Source organism: Panulirus ornatus, chromosome 56 (assembly GCF_036320965.1).
Source record: "Panulirus ornatus isolate Po-2019 chromosome 56, ASM3632096v1, whole genome shotgun sequence".
In the NCBI taxonomy this organism is placed as follows: Eukaryota; Metazoa; Arthropoda; class Malacostraca; order Decapoda; family Palinuridae; genus Panulirus; species Panulirus ornatus.
Window position 1 is genome coordinate 3,999,953 of NC_092279.1, and position 24,254 is coordinate 4,024,206.

The 24,254-nt window shown below is 39.8% G+C and overlaps 1 protein-coding gene across 1 annotated transcript in view; it reads left to right on the forward strand.

Moving 5' to 3' along the window:
• Positions 1 to 1,181: 1,181 nt before the first annotated feature.
• LOC139765842 (salivary peroxidase/catechol oxidase-like) overlaps positions 1,182 to 24,254 on the forward strand; it is a 40,833-nt gene continuing 17,760 nt past the window's right edge. Inside the window, exons 1-13 of the mRNA XM_071693677.1 lie at positions 1,182 to 1,347; positions 1,626 to 1,882; positions 2,797 to 2,935; positions 3,832 to 4,070; positions 5,344 to 5,523; positions 6,010 to 6,195; positions 8,547 to 8,744; positions 9,948 to 10,075; positions 10,952 to 11,136; positions 12,639 to 12,882; positions 14,661 to 14,794; positions 21,205 to 21,374; positions 21,600 to 21,705. Of these exons, the coding sequence (XP_071549778.1) occupies positions 1,331 to 1,347; positions 1,626 to 1,882; positions 2,797 to 2,935; positions 3,832 to 4,070; positions 5,344 to 5,523; positions 6,010 to 6,195; positions 8,547 to 8,744; positions 9,948 to 10,075; positions 10,952 to 11,136; positions 12,639 to 12,882; positions 14,661 to 14,794; positions 21,205 to 21,374; positions 21,600 to 21,705 (2,183 nt within the window). The 5' untranslated portion in view covers positions 1,182 to 1,330. The remainder of the gene's footprint in view (positions 1,348 to 1,625; positions 1,883 to 2,796; positions 2,936 to 3,831; positions 4,071 to 5,343; positions 5,524 to 6,009; positions 6,196 to 8,546; positions 8,745 to 9,947; positions 10,076 to 10,951; positions 11,137 to 12,638; positions 12,883 to 14,660; positions 14,795 to 21,204; positions 21,375 to 21,599; positions 21,706 to 24,254) is intronic.

Consider the following 24,254-nt stretch of genomic DNA (forward strand, 5'->3'; position numbering starts at 1 on the left):
TGCTCTCTTTATTTTAACCTAAGCTAAAGAATAGTAGACGGGTCAAAAGGAGTTTCATAAATACGAACAATGTGAAGATCGAGGGAAGATACAGGATATTAGAAAGGTTAAAATTCATGATCCAAAAAATTGCCACGACCTTTGAGTAAGGCTGAATATAGCTTTAAAGTTAATCATAAACATTTTTTTCATGATTTTACAGGAGAGAATTTATCCCACAATCTTTTACGATCACACTTGAGAGAGGTCAAAATTTCAAATATAAAACGGAAGTGAAAGGAGCGCATGTGAAGAATATATTGGAGATGTAAACATTGCCTAATAGTGTCGCATTGGGAATAGCCCAAACTATATAGTTTCAAACGCTGAATAGTAATATACACATATGCAAAACAGAGAACATAGAGAAAAATAAGAGAAAATAATTGTGGTTAGGCTACGAAAATGATTAATTCAGCCCCAATATAAAGTCTGAACACAATGATTTTTTTTTCCAAAGTTGCGGGCTAATTTGTATTGCACTACTGCACCATCGAGGACAAGGTTAATGAAATCACTTGCAAACTTCCTGGTCCGGCTGGAAACTAGCTGCTTTTAGGGGTTTTAGATTTCTCCAGATTTTGCCAAAAATGAGGAAAGATTAATCGCTAAATGAATTAACTTTGGTGTCAGTTTTGAAACCCTAAATTCAAAGATTCATTCGAGCGATTTTGATTTGCTTCACGTTTTATTTAGATAAGAAATTGAGAGCTTTAGATAAAGAAAATCATCATACCACATATAAGTATCTATAGGCATTTTACGGTAAGCATCCTGGTTCCCCTCGTACATTACAATATCATGGGCTCCATATATATATTTGGTAAGGTCAGCACCTTCCCCGCCCCTCGCTTGAGTGTGAATGTATGAACTCAGTAACTGAAATGATACACTATTGAGTTTGAATATTGTATAGCCAACCTAGAGGTATATCTCAACCTGTTCAGTCAAAAGGGAGAAATTTCAATATACCATGTTAAAATATTAAATATTATAGTCACTCCTAAAATAAGACCATTTTCTGTAATGGCAAAATTGACCATTTTCTATGAATATTCTGAGCAGGTGGTGTTCGTCCCTAGATGGCGCGCTACCGTCAGCGTCAAGTGATGAATTTCTTCGAAGTTACGCGTCCTTGGCGTATTTTCCCCACCATCAGCAGTTGGCTGACGCGGCGGGTGAAGTGTAGTGGCTGGATCTTGGTCGTGTGGAGTGATTTGAAAGCAGTGAGGTAGCGGAAGAGGAAGAATTACTTCGACGGTTCTGTCTCGATCAGACTCAACCCTGCGTAATGGCGTGGAGACTGAGGTAAGTGGTTGCTAACGAGCTTAAGGTAGTATGATAGTACAGATCTGGGACCCTAACCATTTCCAGACATCCATCTGTATGCCATGACAGAAAAATAATGACCCAGAATCGTTCAAAAGACATCCTAAACCATCATAAACAGTTACAACCATAACCTAATTCCCTGGATGCCTTAAACTCATATAAAATCCCCTGATTTTGTCTCATTTATATTTATACTGGACTAAAAAAAAAATGCATGGAGCCATTTTAATTCTCTACGATTTGTCTCCTTCCAGAGGGTTGGTATGGCTTTGCCTGGCCACCATGAGCTGGGCCTTCTTGGAGAACCTGCGACCGCTGCTGGGGATCTTGCAGAGCTTTGGAGGAGGCCCAGAGCAGACGCATGACCTAATCCTGCAGGAGACTACTACCGTAGTGACGACGGTGACTGAGGAGAGCAGTGTCCAAATTGTCGTGGCGGACGAGATGACGGAAGTCCTACAAGGCGGACTCAATGTGACCTTACAAGTCCTTGACCTCGAAAGACAAGAAGGTAGTATGGCGAGGGTTGACCTCTTTTAAGTAATGGTTCCAAAGGTCCTTTGGACACTCTGTTTTAGTTGTATGATGCAAGAAAATGTGAGAAAGACGAGTGAAGTAAGAGAGAATGGAGTATGTGAATAAATGTTGGCCTTGTATATTTATTGACCTCACAGAGGTAAAAAGTATGCCTGATGGCTGTAAATGATTGGTAATTGTACATGATATACCTTTACTGTAGTAGCAGTTATTGTTATTGAGTCGTGCATTTACGGCCTGCCCACTTGTTAACAGACATGTAAGTCAGCTTGGTGTCTTGAATTTACCTGAAATAGGTCATCCATGAGAGGTCAGGTAAAGGATGGGTCACACAGACCCCTTGTGCCAATCTCGCCTTTCACTAATGACAAGGTGACTTTACCCTGTTCCAAGTGACCTTTGCTTCTGTATTCATAGCCCCTATTTTAGCTAGCCTCTTTGTAATTGTCCTCGGAAGGTGTGGTAATACATGAAAGTGCTTGGGATTTTCTGGTCATCACTACACACATGGACCAACAAGAGCATGCAGCATGTACAGACTTCTTTTTGTTTGTTCAAATAACACTCCATCTGGCCTACCCAATCAGCAGAACTTCCCACCATGAAGTTTATTGACTACAGAAAAGCAGATTAGCTAATATTCTCACATTTCATGGAAACGAAGCTCTAAAACTTCAACGTAAATTATTTTTCCAGGTCTGAGTCGAGCAATCTGTTGCAAGACTGATTTTATGAAAGCTGCAGGAGTTCCAAAGAAGGGATAATGAGGCAGTGTGTTAGATATAAGCATTTGTGTATATAGTCGTACATCAAATAAGCATGCATGAATGCATGCATTTTTTTTTAATGATTCTTGGAGGTTAGGCACCTTCTTTTTTTTTTCTCCAGGCCAGCGGATTGAGACGGCACCATTAGAGCAGAGTGCCATGTTCCTGTTTGCTTTTAGGCGTACTGAACCAGCAGCTAGGCTTGCTGCCTCCTGCCATGGAAGACTTCTGCTGGAGGCTTCATTGTATTACTTGAAAAAGTTAGTTTTCTGTCTTTGGCAGAATACCATTTTCTTGGACATTGTCACTTTGCTTATTACTTTTTTATATGTCGAGGCTTTATTGTTAGCGAGAACATTTAACTTTTTTTTTTGTGTGTCATAGCTTTATTGCTAGGGAGAACCTTAAGCTCTTCTATCTCTAGACTTGGTTATCACAGCAATACCATAGTTGAAACATTACACTTGTAAACAAAGCTGCATTACAGTTGAAAATTATGCATGGCTTCAAATAAGTTGCACTAGATGTGATAAAATAATTGGAGCCATAGTTGTAGGAGGAGTGCCCACTTCCAGAGATGAAGGTATTTGGGAAGAGCCATATCACCTTATAGATATCAAGCACATTAGTGATGGTGTTATGATTTATGTAGGAAGGTTTTAGAATGAGAAATGCATGCTTAAATATGTGACCCATTTTACTGGATAACCTCTGCTCTTTTCTGGATCTTTGGCTTATACTTCCATTATATTTGAAACGGGAGAGTGATATTCTTCGAGTCAATACTTTTTAAATGACAGATGATGTTTTGGATAAACGTGTTGAGTGTATTTTGAGAAAAAGCAAAAGTATTCAGCTTGCCTTTTTTTTTTTTTTTTTTTTTTTTTTGAGAATTAATTTGTCCTTTAAATGGCTGATAGGAAAGAAGAATCAATGTTAAGTTCATCTGTAGTGCTAAAAACCAGTACAGTATGCCATACTTGGACACAAATCACAAAATTTTTATCAAAACTTCACTATGGGATGAAATATTAATCCCAATATTAAGCAATTTGGTTTGATGCTTATCTAGTTGGATTAGATTTTATATGTTGATCAAATTGCAATTTATTTTGTGTTCTTTTCATACATTTGTTTTAGAAAGTCATTCTTGCAGGTATAATATCACACCTCGGGATGCCCAGGCCACCTTGACGAACCTCAATTCCATTTTGAGCCCAGAAGTATGCCAAAGACTGTTACCAGAGGGTTGTGAGCTGACAGAGGCACCATTACATTGCCTTCCATCTGACCCTTACCGTACTATTAACGGCTCCTGCAACAATCTGCAGAATCCTAAGTGGGGTTTTGCCATGATCCCCTTTGTCAGATATTTGGCACCTGCTTATGAGGATGGTGAGTACTGGCATAGGTATTGTTATTTGACTGTCATGTTTTTAGTATTTTATAGGACAGCTGATGGTTTTTGTTTGTCATTGCTTTAGGATCTGTTTGGATAGAGTAGTTTTGCAAGTACTGACTGATGCATTCGCAAGCCATCCATGTAGTGAGCTGGTGAACAGAGATTAGGACTGGCCTGCCAGCATAGCACAGGAAGTGCCCAGTAGTATTGAGCCCTTCTACAGCATGAGGGATTGCCTTGCCACAAATGGTGAATTTATGACTTGGGCATACGAGCATGTTTTTTCCAGTGGTTGGTCCTGGATTCGGAGGCACCAGGTAGATGCATGCTTGCATGGAGGTCACCAAGTGGTCAAGGCAATATTATGCAGGGTTTGAATTACCACAGCCCATCATGCAAGACTTGAGTGGTGTGCCCCTTTCCAGCATTAAGAGCCCCAGATTTTGTTAGGTATGGGCTAGGTTGGAGTCGCACACTTCCTGTATGGTACCTCTATTGCTTCTCTCGGCCATGAACTGGAGAGTTAATTCATCAGGTTGAGGGCTCTTTACGAGCTGTCAACTGATAGAGAGGCACCCACCTTTCCTGTGCTGAGATGTTGGACTTTCTAAGGAAGCGGGATGTGTCCAACAGACTGTCCTTAGCCAAATATGCTTGATGGGTGGGACCTTGAAGGCTGTAGTCTGCATGGTAAAGAGATTCGCCCAGGATAACACTGGTAGGAATGGTGGTTAGCAGACTGAAGCTTTCTCCAAGGCTTTCGTATAGTATCTGAAAACTCTACTGCAGGAATGGACAAGTACCCTCTTGCAGAGCATGATGGATAGACAGCTCCCAGTCTCAGTGCTTATGGCAAAACAGTACTACTTGGTGAACCAGCACTGGCCAGCTACCTTAAGGTGCAGAAAAGTTCAAAGTTCAAAGGTTGCAGACAGGATGAAGGATTAAAATTTTTAAAGATGTAAGTGGGAATACAGTTAATTTGTCCTCTTCTTTCAAAAAGTTGGGGAGGTACATCTCCCCACATGATTCACTTGGAAATATGCCTTAGTGGTCATGCACTGGAAATCATCTAGAAAATGTATAGAGAAATGAGTGGATGTACTATATTCACTTGACTGTCATTGGCATATGACTGCCCTCTACACGATGATGGCATAATTCTGGATTTCCATTAAAACATGAGTACTTGTGTAAGGGCAAAGCATTGTGTTCAATTTTTCTTACTTCAAACTTATGTTAAACATAGTTTTATTTCTGTTGCAGGTGTGAACTCAATGAGAGGGGAAGGACGGACAGATGAGCGAAGCTTACCATCTCCTCGTGCAGTAAGCCTTATGGTACATGGAGGTGAGGAGCGCCCTCCTTTGACCCACATGACACTTATGGTGATGCAATGGGGCCAGTTTGTTGACCATGAAGTTGTGCACACTCCTGAGGCTGCTGGTTAGTGTGGTAGAGGCTATAGACACTTTTGTTTGTACAATTTCATTTCTTTTATGCATATTTGCCATTTTCCATGTTAGCGAGGTAGCATTAAGAACAGAAGACTGACCCTAAGTGGGGAATGAAATTTCATACATTGCCACATATCCTCATTTACTAAGATTATAACTGATTAGGAGAATGAGGGTTGTTTATCTGTGTATGTAGGGCAACTTTAGTCACCTTAGGAATATGTGTTGTCAATTGTACTTAGAAATTGAGTAGAAAAACATGAATACTGCCTGTATGTAGAAGCAGCAAAAGAAAAATAAATATTGCCAGTATGATTTTCAAGTTTGCCTGTTTTGGCACAGATATAGATAGATTGTATAATGTTTTGAGGGAAATGTTACAGTATTATATTGATAGGTAGTATAATGTTCGAGTTAAATATTATGAGTATCGGCAACTTTGTTAGAGATTACACGTGCTTGTTTCTTTTGTCAGGTGTGGACGAGGATGGAAACACTGTGCCACTAGTATGCTGTAGGGATGGTGTGGCCTCTGAGGTTGTGGACAGCACTGATGATTGCCGTCCTATCGATGTCTCTGCTGACCCGCTTTTTTCCACTCATAAAAGAACTTGCATGAGATTTGTAAGATCACTCATAGCCAACAAAGGCTGCATTCTTGGTAAGGTTATCATGCCTGTGTGGATGTTTTTCTAACATTTTATGGTGGTTTTCGTTGAGAATGAAATTTTCATATAAATTTTGTGGATGCTACCATAAAGAAAATTGCTCCTTAAAGCTATTTTTTCAATTTTGACTTTGGTTCAAACGTGGATAGTGTGCTTTGAGGTAAAATTGAAGGGAGCATAGTATATACGTTGGTTGCCTGGGAAATCTTTATTACACCTGTAGATTTGTCATGAAAAGCAGAGAGGTTTGAGAAATTTCAAAAAAATTTGAAATGTAGATTATGCTGTATATGGATTCAACATAAATACCTTCATAAATATGCAGCTTTATAGGATATTAAGAGGTAAGTAAGTCTTTTGAATTTATTCCACTTTCTTACTACTGACATTCTAGTTGTCAAAACCTATGGCTTCATAAGTGCTCCACACATCTTCATGTGGATAGTAAAATATGTAGCAACTACTATACAACAAAGTCCATGTTAAATTACAAAGGAAACCATAAACTAGGCATCACTGGACTCGGCCCATACAAGCCTACACAGTAAGTGAAAAGTCACCTTATACAGTGCTGTATGATTGGCAGTAGTCTTGTCGAAGAATTTCTCTCTCCAAAGGAATCTGATTTTCCTCTCTACTGGAATTGGTGCAGCCTTGGGCCGCAGGAATCGTTAGAAAGGTCATAGGTAACACCGGGAGGACTCTTTCATATGAATCAGTCCAAGGTTAATGATTGATTATTAATATAAAATACCATGAATTTTATGAAAAGGACAAGTGGTGTAATTCTAAATTGGTGTGTGTTTCTAGTAACTCTTCCCTTAAGTTTTACCAGTGTTTGTACTAATACCTATTTGTGGGAGAGTTTCTTTTAGTAGGGCAGTTGGTTAGTGCTTGCTGTTTCGGTGTGTATATATTGAAGTACGAGGCAGGTATAAGCTTCTTATTTCTTCTTGGGAGTTGGTGGTTAGTTATAGAATGGTGTGGGTGGGAGGGGACTATTGCTGTTGAATGCAATTTAGTGCAGTGCATGTTGAGATGTAATTTTATTGGGAAAACCCTTGTTGCATTGTGTAAGTATTGTTTGTCATTGCTATGCAGCTAGTGATTGTTCTTGTTTCTCTAGTTTGTGTGCTTTGCACCTTTGTTATATGTACTTCTGAGGAGGTGGAGTGGATGAATTGTTTGTAAAGGATGCAAAGGGATTCTTTTTCTTGAGGATTGTGTCGGTAATTGAGCAATAGTTGGTTTGTTTTCAGTTTTGAAATTGCCTCTTTGGCATGAGGGACCTTTTGGTTTCACTTATATTTATGATGTTGGAGATGTAGGTTATTTGCAAAACATACATGAAAAATTGTAATTTTTGCAAGTCTTGGAGAGTAGTTTCAGATGGGTGCATGTCTGGTGAAATAGCATTAAAGAGTTCAGTGGTTGTTGTTTAGTGTTTGTCGTTTAATTATAGTGTAGATGTTTGGTCAGTGTTGTGTTGTGTTAGGTTACTAAACCTTGAGGAGTGATTAAGTTCTGTATTTTTGCTTGGGATTTATGATTAGTTACGAAATTGCTTGGGTAGAAGGTGTCGTGCTGTTGCAAAGACTTTGCTGCCAAGCATATTAAGGTGGGATAGTATTGGGAGTACCTTTTTCATTGCGAAGTTTGTGAATGTATATTGTTGCTAAGTTATGTTTTCTGTAGTTTCTAGCTTTATTACATCAAGTTTTGGAAGGGTGGATGACCAGGTAGGTGAGGCATATCTTAAAATGGAATGGTTGAATTGTGGGTGGAGGTCTTCTGATTCTTGTAAAGATTCTGAGGGTGTTTAGTTTGTTTTATGACCTTTGTGTTTTTCTTGATGATGGGAGTGAATGTCATGTGTGAGATGTCTCTTGTAATTTGCATTTTGGGAGTTTTGACCATCTAGGGTTATGGGAAGATGCAGTTTGGATTTGCCTAACTGGATGAAAGTGGTGATGTTGCATTTCTTTAGGTTTGGTAGAAATCGAGTTAGACATTGTTTTAATGATGTAGTGCTGCATGTTTGTTGTTGCCTATATGATGCAAGTGCTTTGAAGTAACTATCATTTGCATATGAGATTCTGTACATAGTGGTTATTGGGGTGCCTAGGAAAGTAGGAAGAGATTGAAGATTGTTAAAGTAATGCATCCTTTTGGACTCCAATATGGAGTTTAAGAACTTAAGAGATGAAACATTTGTTTATGATTCCAGTGTAGCAGCTTAGGAGGATGTACTGTAAGTCTCCACTCCCTTGTGCTTAGGGATATCAATACCTAATCTTTTCTTGAGGTACATTTCATTCAACTTGTTGCACTGTATTCTTGCCAGGACCTCGGGAACAAGTTAACCAGGTAACAGCATACATAGATGGCTCAGCAGTATATGGATCAACTCCTGAGGTAGCGGAGATGCTGCGAACATTGCAAGGTGGACATCTCAAAAAGACCAGTTCCTCAGGGTTTGGAAATGGAGACTTCCTGCCAGTCATCAAATGCAAACACAGTGGAGATTTTTGCTTTAAAGCGGGTAAGTATTAAAGTGAAATTTGGTATGTTGTGTACAGTTTGCATGTGTAGTAAGCATGCAAGTCTCCTGTAAGGGAATGTGGCATTCCTGTCCTTTCTCAGCTGGCAGGACCAGAATTAAGGACCCTAGTTTAGTAAAACAACATGCAAAATGCATGTGCTTGCATGTACTTGTTCCAGTCTTTGGAAATGGAGGTTGATGATTATTTTTTTGCCTTTATCTTATTGTTTAAAATTTACCATGTGGTTAAACAATACCATTAAGTCATAAAAGTTTTCCAATTGCTCATTTTCATGATAAAGTGTACATGTAAAAACTACTACTTCATCCCAAAGATCAGCTGTATATGTTTGAAGAATGATGATTTGGACGGTTTTCCCTGGTTGTAGTAGGCTATTATAGCTCATATCATGAAGATATCAGAAGTCAAAGGGTTTAGTCCAGAATCACTCTATTGGATTTGGTTTTTATATTTGATGAAAATAATGTCCACAAAGAATGTTTACTTTATCAGTTTATGGAAGCATATTTGCTTGCGCTAACATGTCTGAAGGTTTCAAAGTCAAGTTAAAAGTCCGGGCCCTAACATTCATGTAGCCAAAACAATGATATAGTAAGAAAGCAACAGAAGTCGTGGCATGAAATTAAAGCAGCAGCTTGCTAGAAAGGATATAATTAGATAATTCTTTAGTATAATTGTGCATGAATGGAAGGAATTGAAGAATTGATCGATTCAGACAGCATACACGTTTTAAAAAGTTTTGTTGTAGTACAGATAATTCGAGAGATGGTGCCCCACAAGAGTGAAAGTCCTTCCTCGTATAGTATGATTATATGATTATACACACACACACACACACACACACACTTAACTATATGATGTTAAAGATAATTTTGCTGAACACGTGCTAAAAATCTAATTCGAGAGATGGTGCCCCCAAGAGTGAAAGTCCTTCCTCTTATATAGTATGATTAGATGATTATACACACATGCACACTTTGAGTTCTTACATTTATACCAATTGATAAACTTAACTTTTTGCATATTTAGTACCCTTAAAGATAACTACATTTAGCATTTATCACCTCACATTACCTAGTCGTTACGAAAACCTGATTTTTAAAGGAAAAATGTTACATAATTTTGTAGATAAGATTTTGTTGAAATGTGTTACAGTGATGATAAAGCTCTTGACATTGCAGGTGATGAACGAGTGAATGAGCAGCCAGCTCTTACTTCAATGCATTTGTTATGGCTAAGGGTTCACGAGAATCTTGTGACCCAGTTTGCTGCTCTTAATCCCCACTGGAATGACGAAAGACTCTACCAGGTGAATAAATGTACAGTAGAATGTAACAAGGCATCATAATGTGTGTGGGATAATTCTTTCTATTCAGTACCTTTGCTATGCTGTATGTACGTTTTCCTTAGTCTGTCTCTATGATCCATGCCTTTTGGTATCATTTTTCAAACAACATCTCTTAAGTGACCATTCCTCTTCATATCTTACCTTTGGAATACATTTGCTGATTTTGTCATTATACATTTAACATAACTTTTTGTGATGTTCCATGCTGTGCCATTCATTTTCTGAGTGATTATTATTGTTTATTGTAATATTTCCTCCCTCATATCTCCCATAAGCATTTGCCTTTTTCTGTCATCACTACTTTGCTCTCGGTCTCTAGCATTCATCACCTTCCATTACCTATTCATTAGGAAATCCTGTCTCCAATCTGTTGTGTGCAAAAAAATGAGAAAAAATATTGATGTATCAGCCCTCTGATATTTGTGTGATTATATGATGGTAAAGTTGATTTTACTGAACACGTGATAGAAATCTAATCATGTTGCTCTTTCCTTTGCACAATCAGGTGTTGTCTGCCTTGACTCCACAAGTCTAGTCTATTGTTACATGAAGTGTGAAGTCTTAGGGTTGTAAGGTTGTTAAATGCTGTTATGTAAAGTGATGAAAAAGAAAAAAATGAAATGCACAAAACGGTTTGTCAAAGCCACACTTTGGAAACTCGTGTGCCATTTTGGTAGGAATCTTGGATATGTGGGCTTTCAGATTCTGGATATTTTTTGGGCAGTGAATATTTGGATGGACAGTCTATAGTACCAGTAATATTCTGAAGTTTTCCAGCCACAGTCTTGAGAGATGGGTACACATGTTCCTATATGTATTTATCTTTACATTGGACAGGAAGCTCGTCGAGTTGTAGCTGCCTTAATCCAACACATTACCTATGGAGAATTCCTGCCATTAGTGCTTGGAGATGACAAGATGCGAGAGCATGACCTGTATCCCCGACTTGGTGACCTTAGTGACACGTATGACCCTAACGTTGATGCCTCCATTGCCAATGTGTTTGCCACTGCTGCTTTCAGGTTAGAAGCAACTTTTATTTGTGTTCATAGATGTGTACAAATTGATAACTATTAAGAGTACATAATGTAAATTGTTATTGCCATGAAATTATTTGATTGTCACCCTCTCCTGTATCCCACACAGTTGTAGAGTTGCATCTTGTTAATACTGTTGGATCAAGCATAGCAAGAGATGATTTTGTAGATAGAAATTCATACCTGTAAGTAGATGAATATCTTATGCTAAGTTTACTTTCCTCTGTTTTCAGCCAGTGGAAATAGGGTAAGAAAACGCAGCATATGCAAAATTGTCATGGAATTTCAGTGAGTCGGCATGTAGGGTTATAATTGTCCTCATCCTTGTATCCCAACTACCCTCACCCCAGACCCCCTATACCTCATTGTCCCCCCTCAAGAAACACACAGTTGAAAGTGAGCTAGTATGATTTATATGTCTGTGATATAGTGGTGAAATTAGCACTTTACATGCCTTGGTGGAGGTTGTGATAGAATGAAAAAGAGGAGGGCTGGGAGGTAAGGGGGTTGAGTGTCATGATGCAATGCACTTGGTTACTCTTAAATGTTGTTTATGGTTACAGTTTACATATTTTCGTAGATCTGCATTTTTTTTCAAACTTTTGTAATTGTTTCCTGAATTAGAGGTAGAACAGGAACAGGCAGAGAAACTTCCTCGGTCTTTCTCAATCATTCTCTGGCTCTTATATAATGTACTGAAGCCACAGGCCTCGCAGACCTTTCTGTGGTTTCCTCTGACTGCTTTATAAGCTGTAGCTCAATCCACTGACAGCACATTGCCCCCTGCATACCACATCACTCGGTTCTGTGCACATTAGATGGTACACTCTCCTGTGTGTTCAGGCCCTGAGCCCACAAAACTAGATTGTTTCACAAATTTAGTTATTGCACCTAAATAAGTGCAAAAAGCTGTTAGAGAAGTATTGTTTCAACCACTGTTGTCATTAACTGTGTGCACATGCCCATTCACTATACCTCGGACTTGTTGAACATGTCTGGCTGCTGCTTCCCATACTTTGTGTGTGGAAACCAGCCTCATGAGTATTGACTGACATCTTTCCTCAAACAGTAAAGGTGTGAAATTCTCTTCTTGTGCCTTTTTTTCTCTTTGTACAATACTTCCACCTTGACTCAAGTTTGCAAACACCTGTGGAGCTGTAATTCTCTCTCTCTCTCTCTCTCTCTCTCTCTCTCTCTCTCTCTCTCTCTCTCTCTCCCCCCCCCCCCCCAGGTCATAATAAAGGCATGAATCTGGCTGTACCATGTCTGTTACTTTAAAAGACCAAAAGAAAAACACATAGATGCCAGATAGCAGCTGTTTTAGCTTAGGTCCTTCACCAGATAGATACAGTACCAACTTTTTTGCCTGAAATATATGTATCATCATGTATAACATATCATTCCTGGGAGATTTTAGCTTGTTTACTGAACCTGTGATCAGTTTCATTTGAAAGAGTTTCAAAACTATTTTTTATGACCATTCCTAGATTTGGTCACACCCTTGTGAATGATGTGCTGAAGGGATCTGGGAAGGAAATGCCACTTTCGGAAAGCTTCATGAGACCACAAGTCCTGCAAGAGATTGGCACTAGTCCCACTGACCTTCTGCTGGGCCTGACATCATCACACTCTCAAGCTGCTGACTCTTACCTTGTGCCTACCCTTACCAATAGTTTATTTGCCGAGACAAATGAAACGATTGGATTAGATCTGATGTCTCTAAATATTCAGGTATGTAAGTTTTGTATTGATCCCATTTTGCATGCAAGTGTAGTTAATTGATATCCATTGGGAACTCCTTCAGATTTGAGTCATATTTAAGCTATTGCAACAGCTTTAACCTTTACATCTGTTTTGCGAAGAACAAATGTTAATGTACCACAGAAACACCTGGTTTATCATAAGAAGATGGTTTATGGAGGGGACTGACAGTGTTATTCTCTCTGCTCACTTTCTTAGACTCTTAAATAAACTCTTCGGAGTTGTTAGTCAGTGAAGTTATCTGGGATGTGAGATATTAATGTTTGCAAGTTTACATAACAGAACCACATAAGCTCTTGGCTGCCCTATTTAGGATAGGCTGCCCACCATGTTCCTAAGAAAAATTTACCATACCAGTATATGACCATTATAGCTGAGAAAGGTATAAATGTGCTGTAGTTATTAGAAGTCTACGCTTACAAGAAAAGTAATTGTTGCACCGTCAGATTTTGGGAAGCAAATTTACAGAGATGTGCAATGTATGTGCTGTTTTATTGAGTGAATTGAGATGTGCAAGTGAAAAATGGAAAATTTGATGTTAGGAAAGATATGGGTAGATTTTGGGTTTTTACGTTACTGAATTTAATCAGGTTACTGCTTCCCCCTTTCTGCAGTTTTGGAGTGGTCATGATCAGGAGAGGATGTAGATTAGTTTGAACAAAAATCTGAGAATTAATAAGGAGGGGAGGAAAGAGAGTTTGCACGTAGTGGAATTGCTGTCATGAGTTTGATTCGGGTTATAAGTTGAAAAGGATTATTTATGAAGTTAAGAAAGAGGGCAGACAATAGGACAAAAGTGGGAGTAACATCACGGTTGATGGGGTGTAAGAGGGAAATGTTGCTCCATCAGTGACTACCACAATGAAATGATAAAAAACAAAGTTGTGCATAAGAGAAGAGAGAAACGGATACACCATCATTCTATTTCTTGCCAGAATAGAAGGAGCTATAAGGCTGGGAAAAGGTAGTAGGCAGTTTAGGGGGCTGGAGTTTCAAAGCTCTGAATTCTGCTGAGATATGCATTCAGCTTCTTTTTCTTCAACACTTATCCTGTGACCTGAAATGATTTAGGTGTGGAGATTTGAGGAGGATTTGTTAGGAAAATATTTTACTCTGGTAAAATTCTTTGAAAGCTTTAACATTTGAAAGATGCATAGATGATGGTGTGGTGAAAATCTTTGGTTGAAGGTAGACTATGAAAGAGAGGGACAGATGCAGCAAGTAAATTGTGTAAGGCATGAAGCTTTTCAAATGAATGCCAGAGGATTGATATTTTATCATGTGCGATGTATGTAAAGATGGATGTGTGAAGAGATATTTGCATCTTAAGTCACTGTTGTGAAAAATATGTATTTTGATACAGTTTTCATGTGGAAGTCCATGTTCAGTTTGGCTTGTTACACACATCTTTAATATTTGTTTTGAATGAACAGAGAGGTTGTATGCACATGTCTATTAGTGCTAATGGAGATAAGGTGATGGTTACCTAAAGGAAATAAGTTGTTAGCTGTAGTATTAAGGACTTTATTATGACAAATACAGGTCCAAGATTCAAAAGTAGTACTTCCAGATTTATATCAAACTCCAAAAAGTAAGGGTCATTAAAATGCTGCAACAATGTGTATAAAAGTAAGTGGAATGCAAATAGATGGATTGTAACCAAACTGCACGAGGTTCTTTGGATCCTCGGCCGTTGTTCCTCTCCAACTTAAACTGCTGTGGTGTAAAAGATACCTTGTCTTTGACAGCGTGGGCGTGATCATGGACTGCCATCGTACACAATGTGGCGCAAGGCCTGTGGTCTACCACCTGTTGCCTCCTTCACAGAATTGGCGGGTGTTATGAAACCCCAGATGGCTTATAGCTTCAGCACAGTCTACAAGTTAGTGGCAACTTTATTTGCCTAGATTTTTGGTTGTGTGAAGGTGTCATGTTGTGGACAGGATTAGTGGATTTCAGTATTTTCTCATAAAAAGATTAGTTAGAATGGGCATTTATTACAGGCCTATTTATACTCCATACAATTGCTTTCAGAGGAGGTAGTGAAAGCTTTGTAGAAGATGAAAGCCAGCATGGCAACGGGTTTGGACGGGTATTGCAGTGGAATTCGTCAAAAAAGAGGGTGACTGTGTTGTTGGTTGGTTGGTAAGAATATTCATTGTATGTGTGAATCATGGTGAAGTGCCTGAGGATTGGCAAAATGCATGCATAGTGCCATTGTACACAGGGAAAGGGGATAAAGGTGAGTGTTCATATTACAGGGGCATAAGTTTGTTGAGTATTCCTGGAAACTATGTGGGAGGGTATTGAGGGGGTAAAGGCATGTACAGAGCATCAGATTAGGGAAGAGCAGTGTAGTTTCAGAAGTGGCAGAGGATGTGTGGATCAGGTGTTTGCTTTGAAGAATGTATGTGAGAAATACTTAGAAAAGCGGATGGATTAATATATAGCATTTATGGAGCTGGAGAAAGCATATGATAGGGTGGATAGATATGCTTTCTAGAAGGTTTTAAGAGTACTTGGTATGGGAGGTAAGTTGCTAGAAGCAATGAAAAGTTTTTACCAAGGATGTAAGGCATGTGTATGAGTAGGAAGAGAGGAATGTGATTGGTTCCCAGTGAATGTCGGTTTGTGGCTGGAGTTCGTGGTATCTCCATGATTGTTTAATTTGTTTACGGATGGAGTGGTTAGGGAGGTGAATACAAGAGTTTTGGAGAGAGGGGCAAGTATGCAGTCTGTTGTGGATGAGAGGGCTTGGGAAGCAAGTCAGTTGTTCGCTGATAATACAACGCTGGTGGGCAATTCGGGTGAGAAACTGCACAAGTTGGTTACCAGTAAAGTGTGTGAAAGAAGAAAGCTCAGAGTAAATGTGAATAAGAGCAAGGTTATTAAGTTCAGTAGGGTTGAGGGACAAGTTAATTTGGAGGTAAGTTTGAATGGAGAAAAACTGGAAGAAGTGAAGTGTTTTACATATCTAGGAGTGGCCTTAGCAGCGGATGGAACCATGGAAGCGGAAGCGAGCCGCAGGGTGGGGTAGGGGGCAAAGGTTCTGGGAGCATTGAAGAATGTGTACAAGGTGAGAATGTTATCTCAGAGAGCAAAAATGGGTATGTTTGAAGGAATAGTGGTTCCAACAATGTTATATGGTTGTGAGGCATGGGCTGTAGATAGGGTTGTGTGGAGGAGAGTGTATGTGTTGTAAATGAAATGTTTGAGGACAGTATGTGGTTTGAGGTGGTTTGGTCGAGTAAGTAATGAAAGGGTAAGAGAGATGTGTGGTGATAAAAAGAGTGTGATTGAGAGAGCAAAAGAGGGTGTGTTGAAATGGTTTGGACACGGAGAGAATGAGTGAGGAAAGATTGACCAAGAGGATATAGGTGTCAGAGGTGGAGGGAGCAAGGAGAAGTGGGAGACCAAATTGAAGGTGGAAGGATGGACTGAAAAAGATTTTAAGCGATTGGGGCCTGAACACACAGGAGGGTGAAAGGCGTGCAAGTTATAGGGTGAATTGGAACGATGTGGTATACTGGGGTCAGCATGCTGTCAATGGATTGAACTAGGTCATGTGAAGTGTCAGGTAAACCATGGAAAGGTCTGTGGGGCCTGGATGTGGAAAGGGAGATGTGGTTTTGGTTCATTATACATGACAGCTAGAGACTGAGTGTGAACGAATGTGGCCTTTTTTGTCTTCCTGGTGCTGCCTTGCTGGAGGGGGGGTGGGGTTGCTATTTCATGTGTGGCAGGGTAGCGACGGGAATGGATGAAGGCAGCAGGTATGGATATGTACATGTGTAGATATGTATATATCTGTATCTATATGTATGTACATGTTGAAATGTATAGGTATGTATAAGTGTGTGTGTGTGTGGGCGTTTATGTGTACGTGGGTGGGTTGGGCTATTCCTCATCTGTTTCCTTGCGCTACTGTGCTAACACAGGAGATAGTGGTTAAGTATAATGAATTTATGAATAACAATTGTTTCCACTCAAAGACAACCTTTTATGATTCCCTGGCTATTTCATGTACTTCTTTTATCTCTCTTGGTAAAAGGAAACTACACCCATATAGACAGACAGACATTGATTGTACCTGAAAATGCAGAGGAAGGAACTTGATTTAAGCTAACTTTTTATACAAAAAATTCAGTAAATTTGATTGGAAAGTTTAACTTGTGCCATCATTGTAAAACCATTGCCATTTTAAGATTGATAAGATGCTGCTGATCCTGATGCCTAGTTAAGCCATTCGTCATTAATATTGTACTTCTTTATATTTATGTATATACCTTTGCATATGCGAGTGGATGGGTCTTTCTTCATCTGTTTCCTGGTGCTTCCTAGCTGAAGCAGGAAATGGCGATTTTTTTTTTTTTTTTTTTTTTTTTTTTTTTTTTACTGCTGTCTCCCACGTTTGTGAGGTAGCGCAAGGAAACAGACGAAAGAATTGGCCCAATCCACCCCCATACACATGTATATACATACATCCACACACGCAAATATACATACCTACACAGCTTTCCATGGTTTACCCCAGACGCTTCACATGCCCTGATTCAATCCACTGACAGCACGTCAACCCCGGTATACCACATCGATCCAATTCACTCTATTCCTTGCCCTCCTTTCACCCTCCTGCATGTTCACGTCCCGATCACACAAAATCTTTTTCACTCCATCTCTCCACCTCCAATTTGGTCTCCCACTTCTCCTCATTCCCTCCACCTCCGACACATATATCCTCTTGGTCCATCTTTCCTCACTCATTCTCTCCATGTGCCCAAACCACTTCAAAACGCCCTCTTCTGCTCTCTCAACCACGCTCTTTTTATTTCCACACATCTCTCTTACCCTTACGTTACTTACTCGATCAAACCACCTCACACCACACATTGTCCTCAAACATCTCATTTCCAGCACATCCATCTTCCTGCGCACAACTCTATCCATAGCCCACGCCTCGCAACCATACAACATTGTTGGAACCACTATTCCTTCAAACATACCCATTTTTGCTTTCCGAGATAATGTTCTCGACTTCCACACATTCTTCAAGGCTCCCAGGATTTTCGCCCCCTCCCCCATCCTATGATCCACTTCCGCTTCCATGGTTCCATCCGCTGCCAGATCCACTCCCAGATATCTAAAACACTTTACTTCCTCCAGTTTTTCTCCATTCAAACTTACCTCCCAATTGACTTGACCCTCAACCCTACTGTATTTAATAACCTTGCTCTTATTCACATTTACTCTTAACTTTCTTCTTTCACACACTTTACCAAACTCAGTCACCAGCTTCTGCAGTTTCTCACATGAATCAGCCACCAGCGCTGGATCATCAGCGAACAACAACTGACACTTCCCAAGCTCTCTCATCCCCAACAGACTTCATACTTGCCCCTCTTTCCAAAACTCATGCATTTACCTCCCTAACCACCCCATCCATAAACAAATTAAACAACCATGGAGACATCACACACCCCTGCCGCAAACCTACATTCACTGAGAACCAATCACTTTCCTCTCTTCCTACACGTACACATGCCTTACATCCTCGATAAAAACTTTTCACTGCTTCTAACAACTTGCCTCCCACACCATATATTCTTAATACCTTCCACAGAGCATCTCTATCAACTCTATCATATGCCTTCTCCAGATCCATAAATGCTACATACAAATCCATTTGCTTTTCTAAGTATTTCTCACATACATTCTTCAAAGCAAACACCTGATCCACACATCCTCTACCACTTCTGAAACCACACAACTCTTCCCCAATCTGATGCTCTGTACATGCCTTCACCCTCTCAATCAATACCCTCCCATATAATTTACCAGGAATACTCAACAAACTTATACCTCTGTAATTTGAGCACTCGCTCTTATCCCCTTTGCCTTTGTACAATGGCACTGTGCACGCATTCCGCCAATCCTCAGGCACCTCACCATGAGTCATACATACATTAAATAACCTTACCAACCAGTCAACAATACAGTCACCCCCTTTTTTAATAAATTCCACTGCAAGTACCATCCAAACCTGCTGCCTTGCCGGCTTTCATCTTCTGCAAAGCTTTTACTACCTCTTCTCTGTTTACCAAATCATTTTCCCTAACCCTCTCACTTTGCACACCACCTCGACCAAAACACCCTATATCTGCCACTCTATCATCAAACACATTCAACAAACCTTCAAAATACTCACTCCATCTCCTTCTCACATCACCACTACTTTATCACCTCCCCATTTGCGCCCTTCACTGAAGTTCCCATTTGCTCCCTTGTCTTACGCACTTTATTTACCTCCTTCAGAACATCTTTTTATTCTCCCTAAAATTTAATGATACTCTCTCACCCCAACTCTCATTTGCCCTCTTTTTCACCTCTTGCACCTTTCTCTTGACCTCCTGTCTCTTTCTTTTATACATCTCCCACTCAATTGCATTTTTTCCCTGCAAAAATCGTCCAAATGCCTCTCTCTTCTCTTTCACTAATAATCTTACTTCTTCATCCCACCACTCACTACCCTTTCTAATCAACCCACCTCCCACTCTTCTCATGCCACAAGCATCTTTTGCGCAGTCCATCACTGATTCCCTAAATACATCCCATTCCTCCCCCACTCCCCTTACTTCCATTGTTCTCACCTTTTCCATTCTGTACTCAGTCTCTCCTGGTACTTCCTCACACAAGTCTCCTTCCCAAGCTCGCTCACTCTCACCACCCTCTTCACCCGAACATTCACTCTTCTTTTCTGAAAACCCATACAAATCTTCACCTTAGCCTCCACAAGATAATGATCAGACATCCCTCCAGTTGCACCTCTCAGCACATTAACATCTAAAAGTCTCTCTTTCGCGCGCCTGTCAATTAACACGTAATCCAATAACGCTCTCTGGCCATCTCTCCTACTTACATATGTATACTTATGTATATCTCGCTTTTTATACCAGGTATTCCCAATCACCAGTCCTTTTTCAGCACATAAATCTACAAGCTCTTCACCATTTCCATTTACAACACTGAACACCCCATGTATACCAATTATTCCCTCAACTGCCACATTACTCGCCTTTGCATTCAAATCACCCTTCACTATAACCCGGTCTCGTGCATCAAAACCACTAACACGCTCCTTCAACTGCTCCCAAAACACTTGCCTCTCATGATCTTTCTTCTCATGCCCAGGTGCATATGCACCAATAATCACCCCTCTCTCTCCATCAACTTTCAGTTTTACCCATATTAATCGAGAATTTACTTTCTTACATTCTCTCACATACTCCCACAACTCCTGTTTCAGGAGTAGTGCTACTCCTTCCCTTGCTCTTGTCCTCTCACTAACCCCTGACTTTACTCCCAAGACATTTCCAAACCACTCTTCCCCTTTACCCTTGAGCTTCGTTTCACTCAGAGCCAAAACATCCAGGTTCCTTTCCTCTAACATACTACCTATCTCTCCTTTTTTCACATCTTGGTTACATCCACACACATTTAGACACCCCAGTCTGATCCTTCAAGGAGGATGAGCACTCCCCGCATGACTCCTTCTGCTGTTTCCCATTTTAGAAAGTTAAAAAATACAAGGAGGGGAGGATTTCTGGCCCCCCGCTTCCGTCCCCTCTAGTCGCCTTCTACGACACAATTAAGTATAATGAATAATACCTTGACAGAAATGATAGCATGGCATTTGTAAGATGCTTTCATGGAGAAAATGTTGCTACATTTGTGGCTAGGAAATTTATGAACCATGAGTAGCCTAATATAATGAGTACACTACTTTCTAGTGTGATGCACCACAAATTGATATAGATATGAACAGTATTTCAGTGCATTACATGTGACAGCTAGAGACTGAGTGTGAACAAATGTGGCCTTTTTGCCTGTTTTTCTGGCACTACCTCACTGAAGCAGGGGGTAGTGATGCTGTTTCCTGAGGGGCAGGGTAATGCTGGGAATGGGTGAAGGTAAGCAAGTATGAATATGTACCGGTGTTTGTATGTATACGTCTGTCTCTGTATATTTTGATATGTATATGTGCATGTATGAGCGTTTATATATGTGTATATGAGTGGATAGGCAATTCTTTGTTTCCTGGTGCTACCTCGCTTACACAGGAAACAGCGATTATGATAGAATATAGAATATTTAAACACTGACTCTTTGTCCAGCTCTCGTTAAACATAACACAGGAAAGGTAAACAGATATGTTTTTTATTATTTTTGATTTGATAATGTGCAAAAAAAATATATGGTATTGAGAGATGATACATTTGCAACTGGTTTTTCCAGGAATATAGATGATGTGGACTTGTTTCCTGCTGGTCTGGCAGAGCATGCAGTACCCGGTGGCCTCCTAGGTCACACCTTCTCCAACATCATTGCTGAGCAGTTTTCTAGCCTGAAGAAAGGAGACAGATTCTGGTATGAGAATCGCAGACAACCTAAACCATTTACTCAAGGTGAAGACTTTACATTTTTCTAGGCTAATATGTGATAAAACTGTATGGTAATAATTGATATCTTCAGATAAGTAACCTTAGATATATGATTTGCAAATTTAAGTGTAGGAAGTAGTCTCTGAAATCGGTGAAATAATCTCCATAGTTTAAGATAAAAGGAAAGTGATTTTGAAATGGAATGACTAAAAATTTTGTGTGCATTGTGCTTTTTTTCCCACCCTTTAGCCCAGTTGGCAAACATCCATGAAATGAGCTTGGCAGAAGTGATGTGTAACCACCTTAATCTTCTCAAGTTGCAACCACATGCCTTCTTTACTCCTGAAACTCCAGGGTCAGTCTCGTGTATTTCTTTCCTTGCCTCAAGTCTCTGAAAGATTTTAGAAAATTTAGAAAGTGTTTCAGAATTCTCATTGATATGTAAGATGTAGACAGGGAGAATGGCTTGGGCACTTTTGTAGTTTTTTGATATTGTCTTTATTTGTACCTGTATGTCCTTAATAAGGAGAGTTGTACAATCATAGGGCTCTATTTCTTATCTTTTTATGTGTATCATATTGGCCTTATTAGTTTCTAATGGTCTCTCATTTGTTTACAGCTATATTGTCAAAGACATGCTTCATCTTCTCCATTTTTTATAACGGTTATTCCTTCTTGTTCTGGTTTCTTTTCTACTTTAAATGAACATTTCCAGGTTAACATCATATTGACCTTTAAGGAATTTATGATTATCATATTTCTTGTTAATAGCTGCCACACCTTGCCACCATGCTTCGTCTGTGCACCCTTTTTACCAAATTTCCTTTGATTTTTTTATCAATCCATTGATATATATGTTAAAGAGCCATGGTTACCTTACACAGCCCTGCCTCAGACCCACAAGTTTTCTGAAACTTTTGGTCAGTTCTCCAGCCTCTCTGACAGAAGTATACGCTTCACCATCCAATAAGTATAAAATAAATATGGTTTGCTTGCAGAAACCATTGTTCAAGTTATTCAATACCTAACATGTCAACTCGTAAGTCCTGTTTACATTGTGACACTTCCCTCAATGTTCACTGTTTAGTCACTTTCACCGTTTTCTCATCTTTATGCCTGCATTTTTCTGGGTTAGATTTTTTTCAGCCATTTGTGTGACCAGTGTTACATTTTGATTAGGTCCCCTGTAGTATTTTGCAGTCTTGTTTCTGTGGCATCTTTCATAATTATGGCATCAGACATATGATTTTGCCTTGTCTGGCAAAGTGGTTACATAGGTCAGAAATAGCCTATTGAGGACTCCCATTTGCCATGCTTAGGAAGCCATCAATCCTTTTATATAGCTTTTCTCAGACATTGGCTCAGATGTCTAGCTTTCTGTCTGTATCTCTGATGCCTGTTTCAGTTGGAACTCCCTCAGTGGGATGACCACAGCAACAGCCTCCATAACTAAAGAATTCTAGTGCTGCTTCATAGCCTTTAGTGCCGCTTCCTTAACAGGCCACCAGCAGAGGACAAGTCTAGTGCAACGTTTGTAGAGGCTCTTGCCTAATATTCTTAATGACAACTTCTATATGATGCTCCTACTTATTACTAGTACTAAATGTTTCTACCTAATGCTCTTGCTTAAATGTTCCTACCTATTACTTTTATCCACTGTTCATACCATTTTGCCAGAAGACAAGGCTAGCTTTATGATCATTTTTATCTGGAGGATAGTACCAGAGGCCCTTGTGCAGCCCAGGAATACACACAGTTCTCTCTTCCATTCCCTTCTTCTCGTGTGTTTGCTCCTTCAGTTTTGGTACTAAAGTCTTGAGAAAATTTTTTTTAGACAAACATTACTTGTAGCCTGTAGATTTATGTGCTGAAAAAGGACTGGTGATTGGGAATACCTGGTTTAAAAAGAGAGATATACATAAGTATACGTATGTAAGTAGGAGAGATGGCCAGAGAGCTTTATTGGATTACATGTTAATTGATAGGCACGCAAAAAAGAGACTTTTGGATGTTAATGTGCTGAGAAGTGCAACTGGAGGGATGTCTGATCATTATCTTGTGGAGGCGAAGGTGAAGATTTGTAGAGGTTTTCAGAAGAGAGTGGTGGGATGAAGTAAGATTATAAGTGAAAGAGAAGAGAGAGGCATTTGGATGATTTTTGCAGGGAAATAATGCAAATGAGTGGGAGATGTATAAAAGAAAGAGGCAGGAGGTCAAGAGAAAGGTGCAAGAGGTGAAAAAGAGGGCAAGTGAGAGTTGCGGTGAGAAAGTATCATTAAAAGATGTTTTGGAAGGAGGTAAACAAAGTGCGTAAGACAAGGCAGCAAATGGGAACTTCAGTGAAGGGGGCTAATGGGGAGGTGATAACAAGGAATGGTGATGTGAGAAGGAGATTGAGTGAGTATTTTGAAGGTTTGTTGAATGTGTTTGATGATAGAGTGGCAGTTGTAGGGTGTTTTGGTCGAGGTGGTGTGCAAAGTGAGAGGGTTAGGGAAAATGATTTGGTAAACGGAGAAGAGGTAGTTAAAGCTTTGTGGAAGATGAAAGCCGGCAAGGCAGCAGGTTTGGATGGTATTGCGGTAGAATTTATTAAAAAAGGGGGCGACTGTATTATTGACTGGTTGGTAAGATTATTTAATGTATGCATGTCTAATGGTGAGGTGCCTGAGGGGGAATGCTTGCATAGTGCCATTATACAAAGGCAAAGGGGATAAAAGTGAGTGCTCAAATTACAGAGGTATAAGTTTGTTGAGTATTCCTGGGAAATTATATGGGAGGGTATTGATTGAGAGGGTGAAGGCATGTACAGAGCATCAGATTGGGGAAGAGCAGTGTGGTTTCAAAAGTGATAGAGGATGTGTGGATCAGGTGTTTGCTTTGAAGAATGTATGCGAGAAATACTTG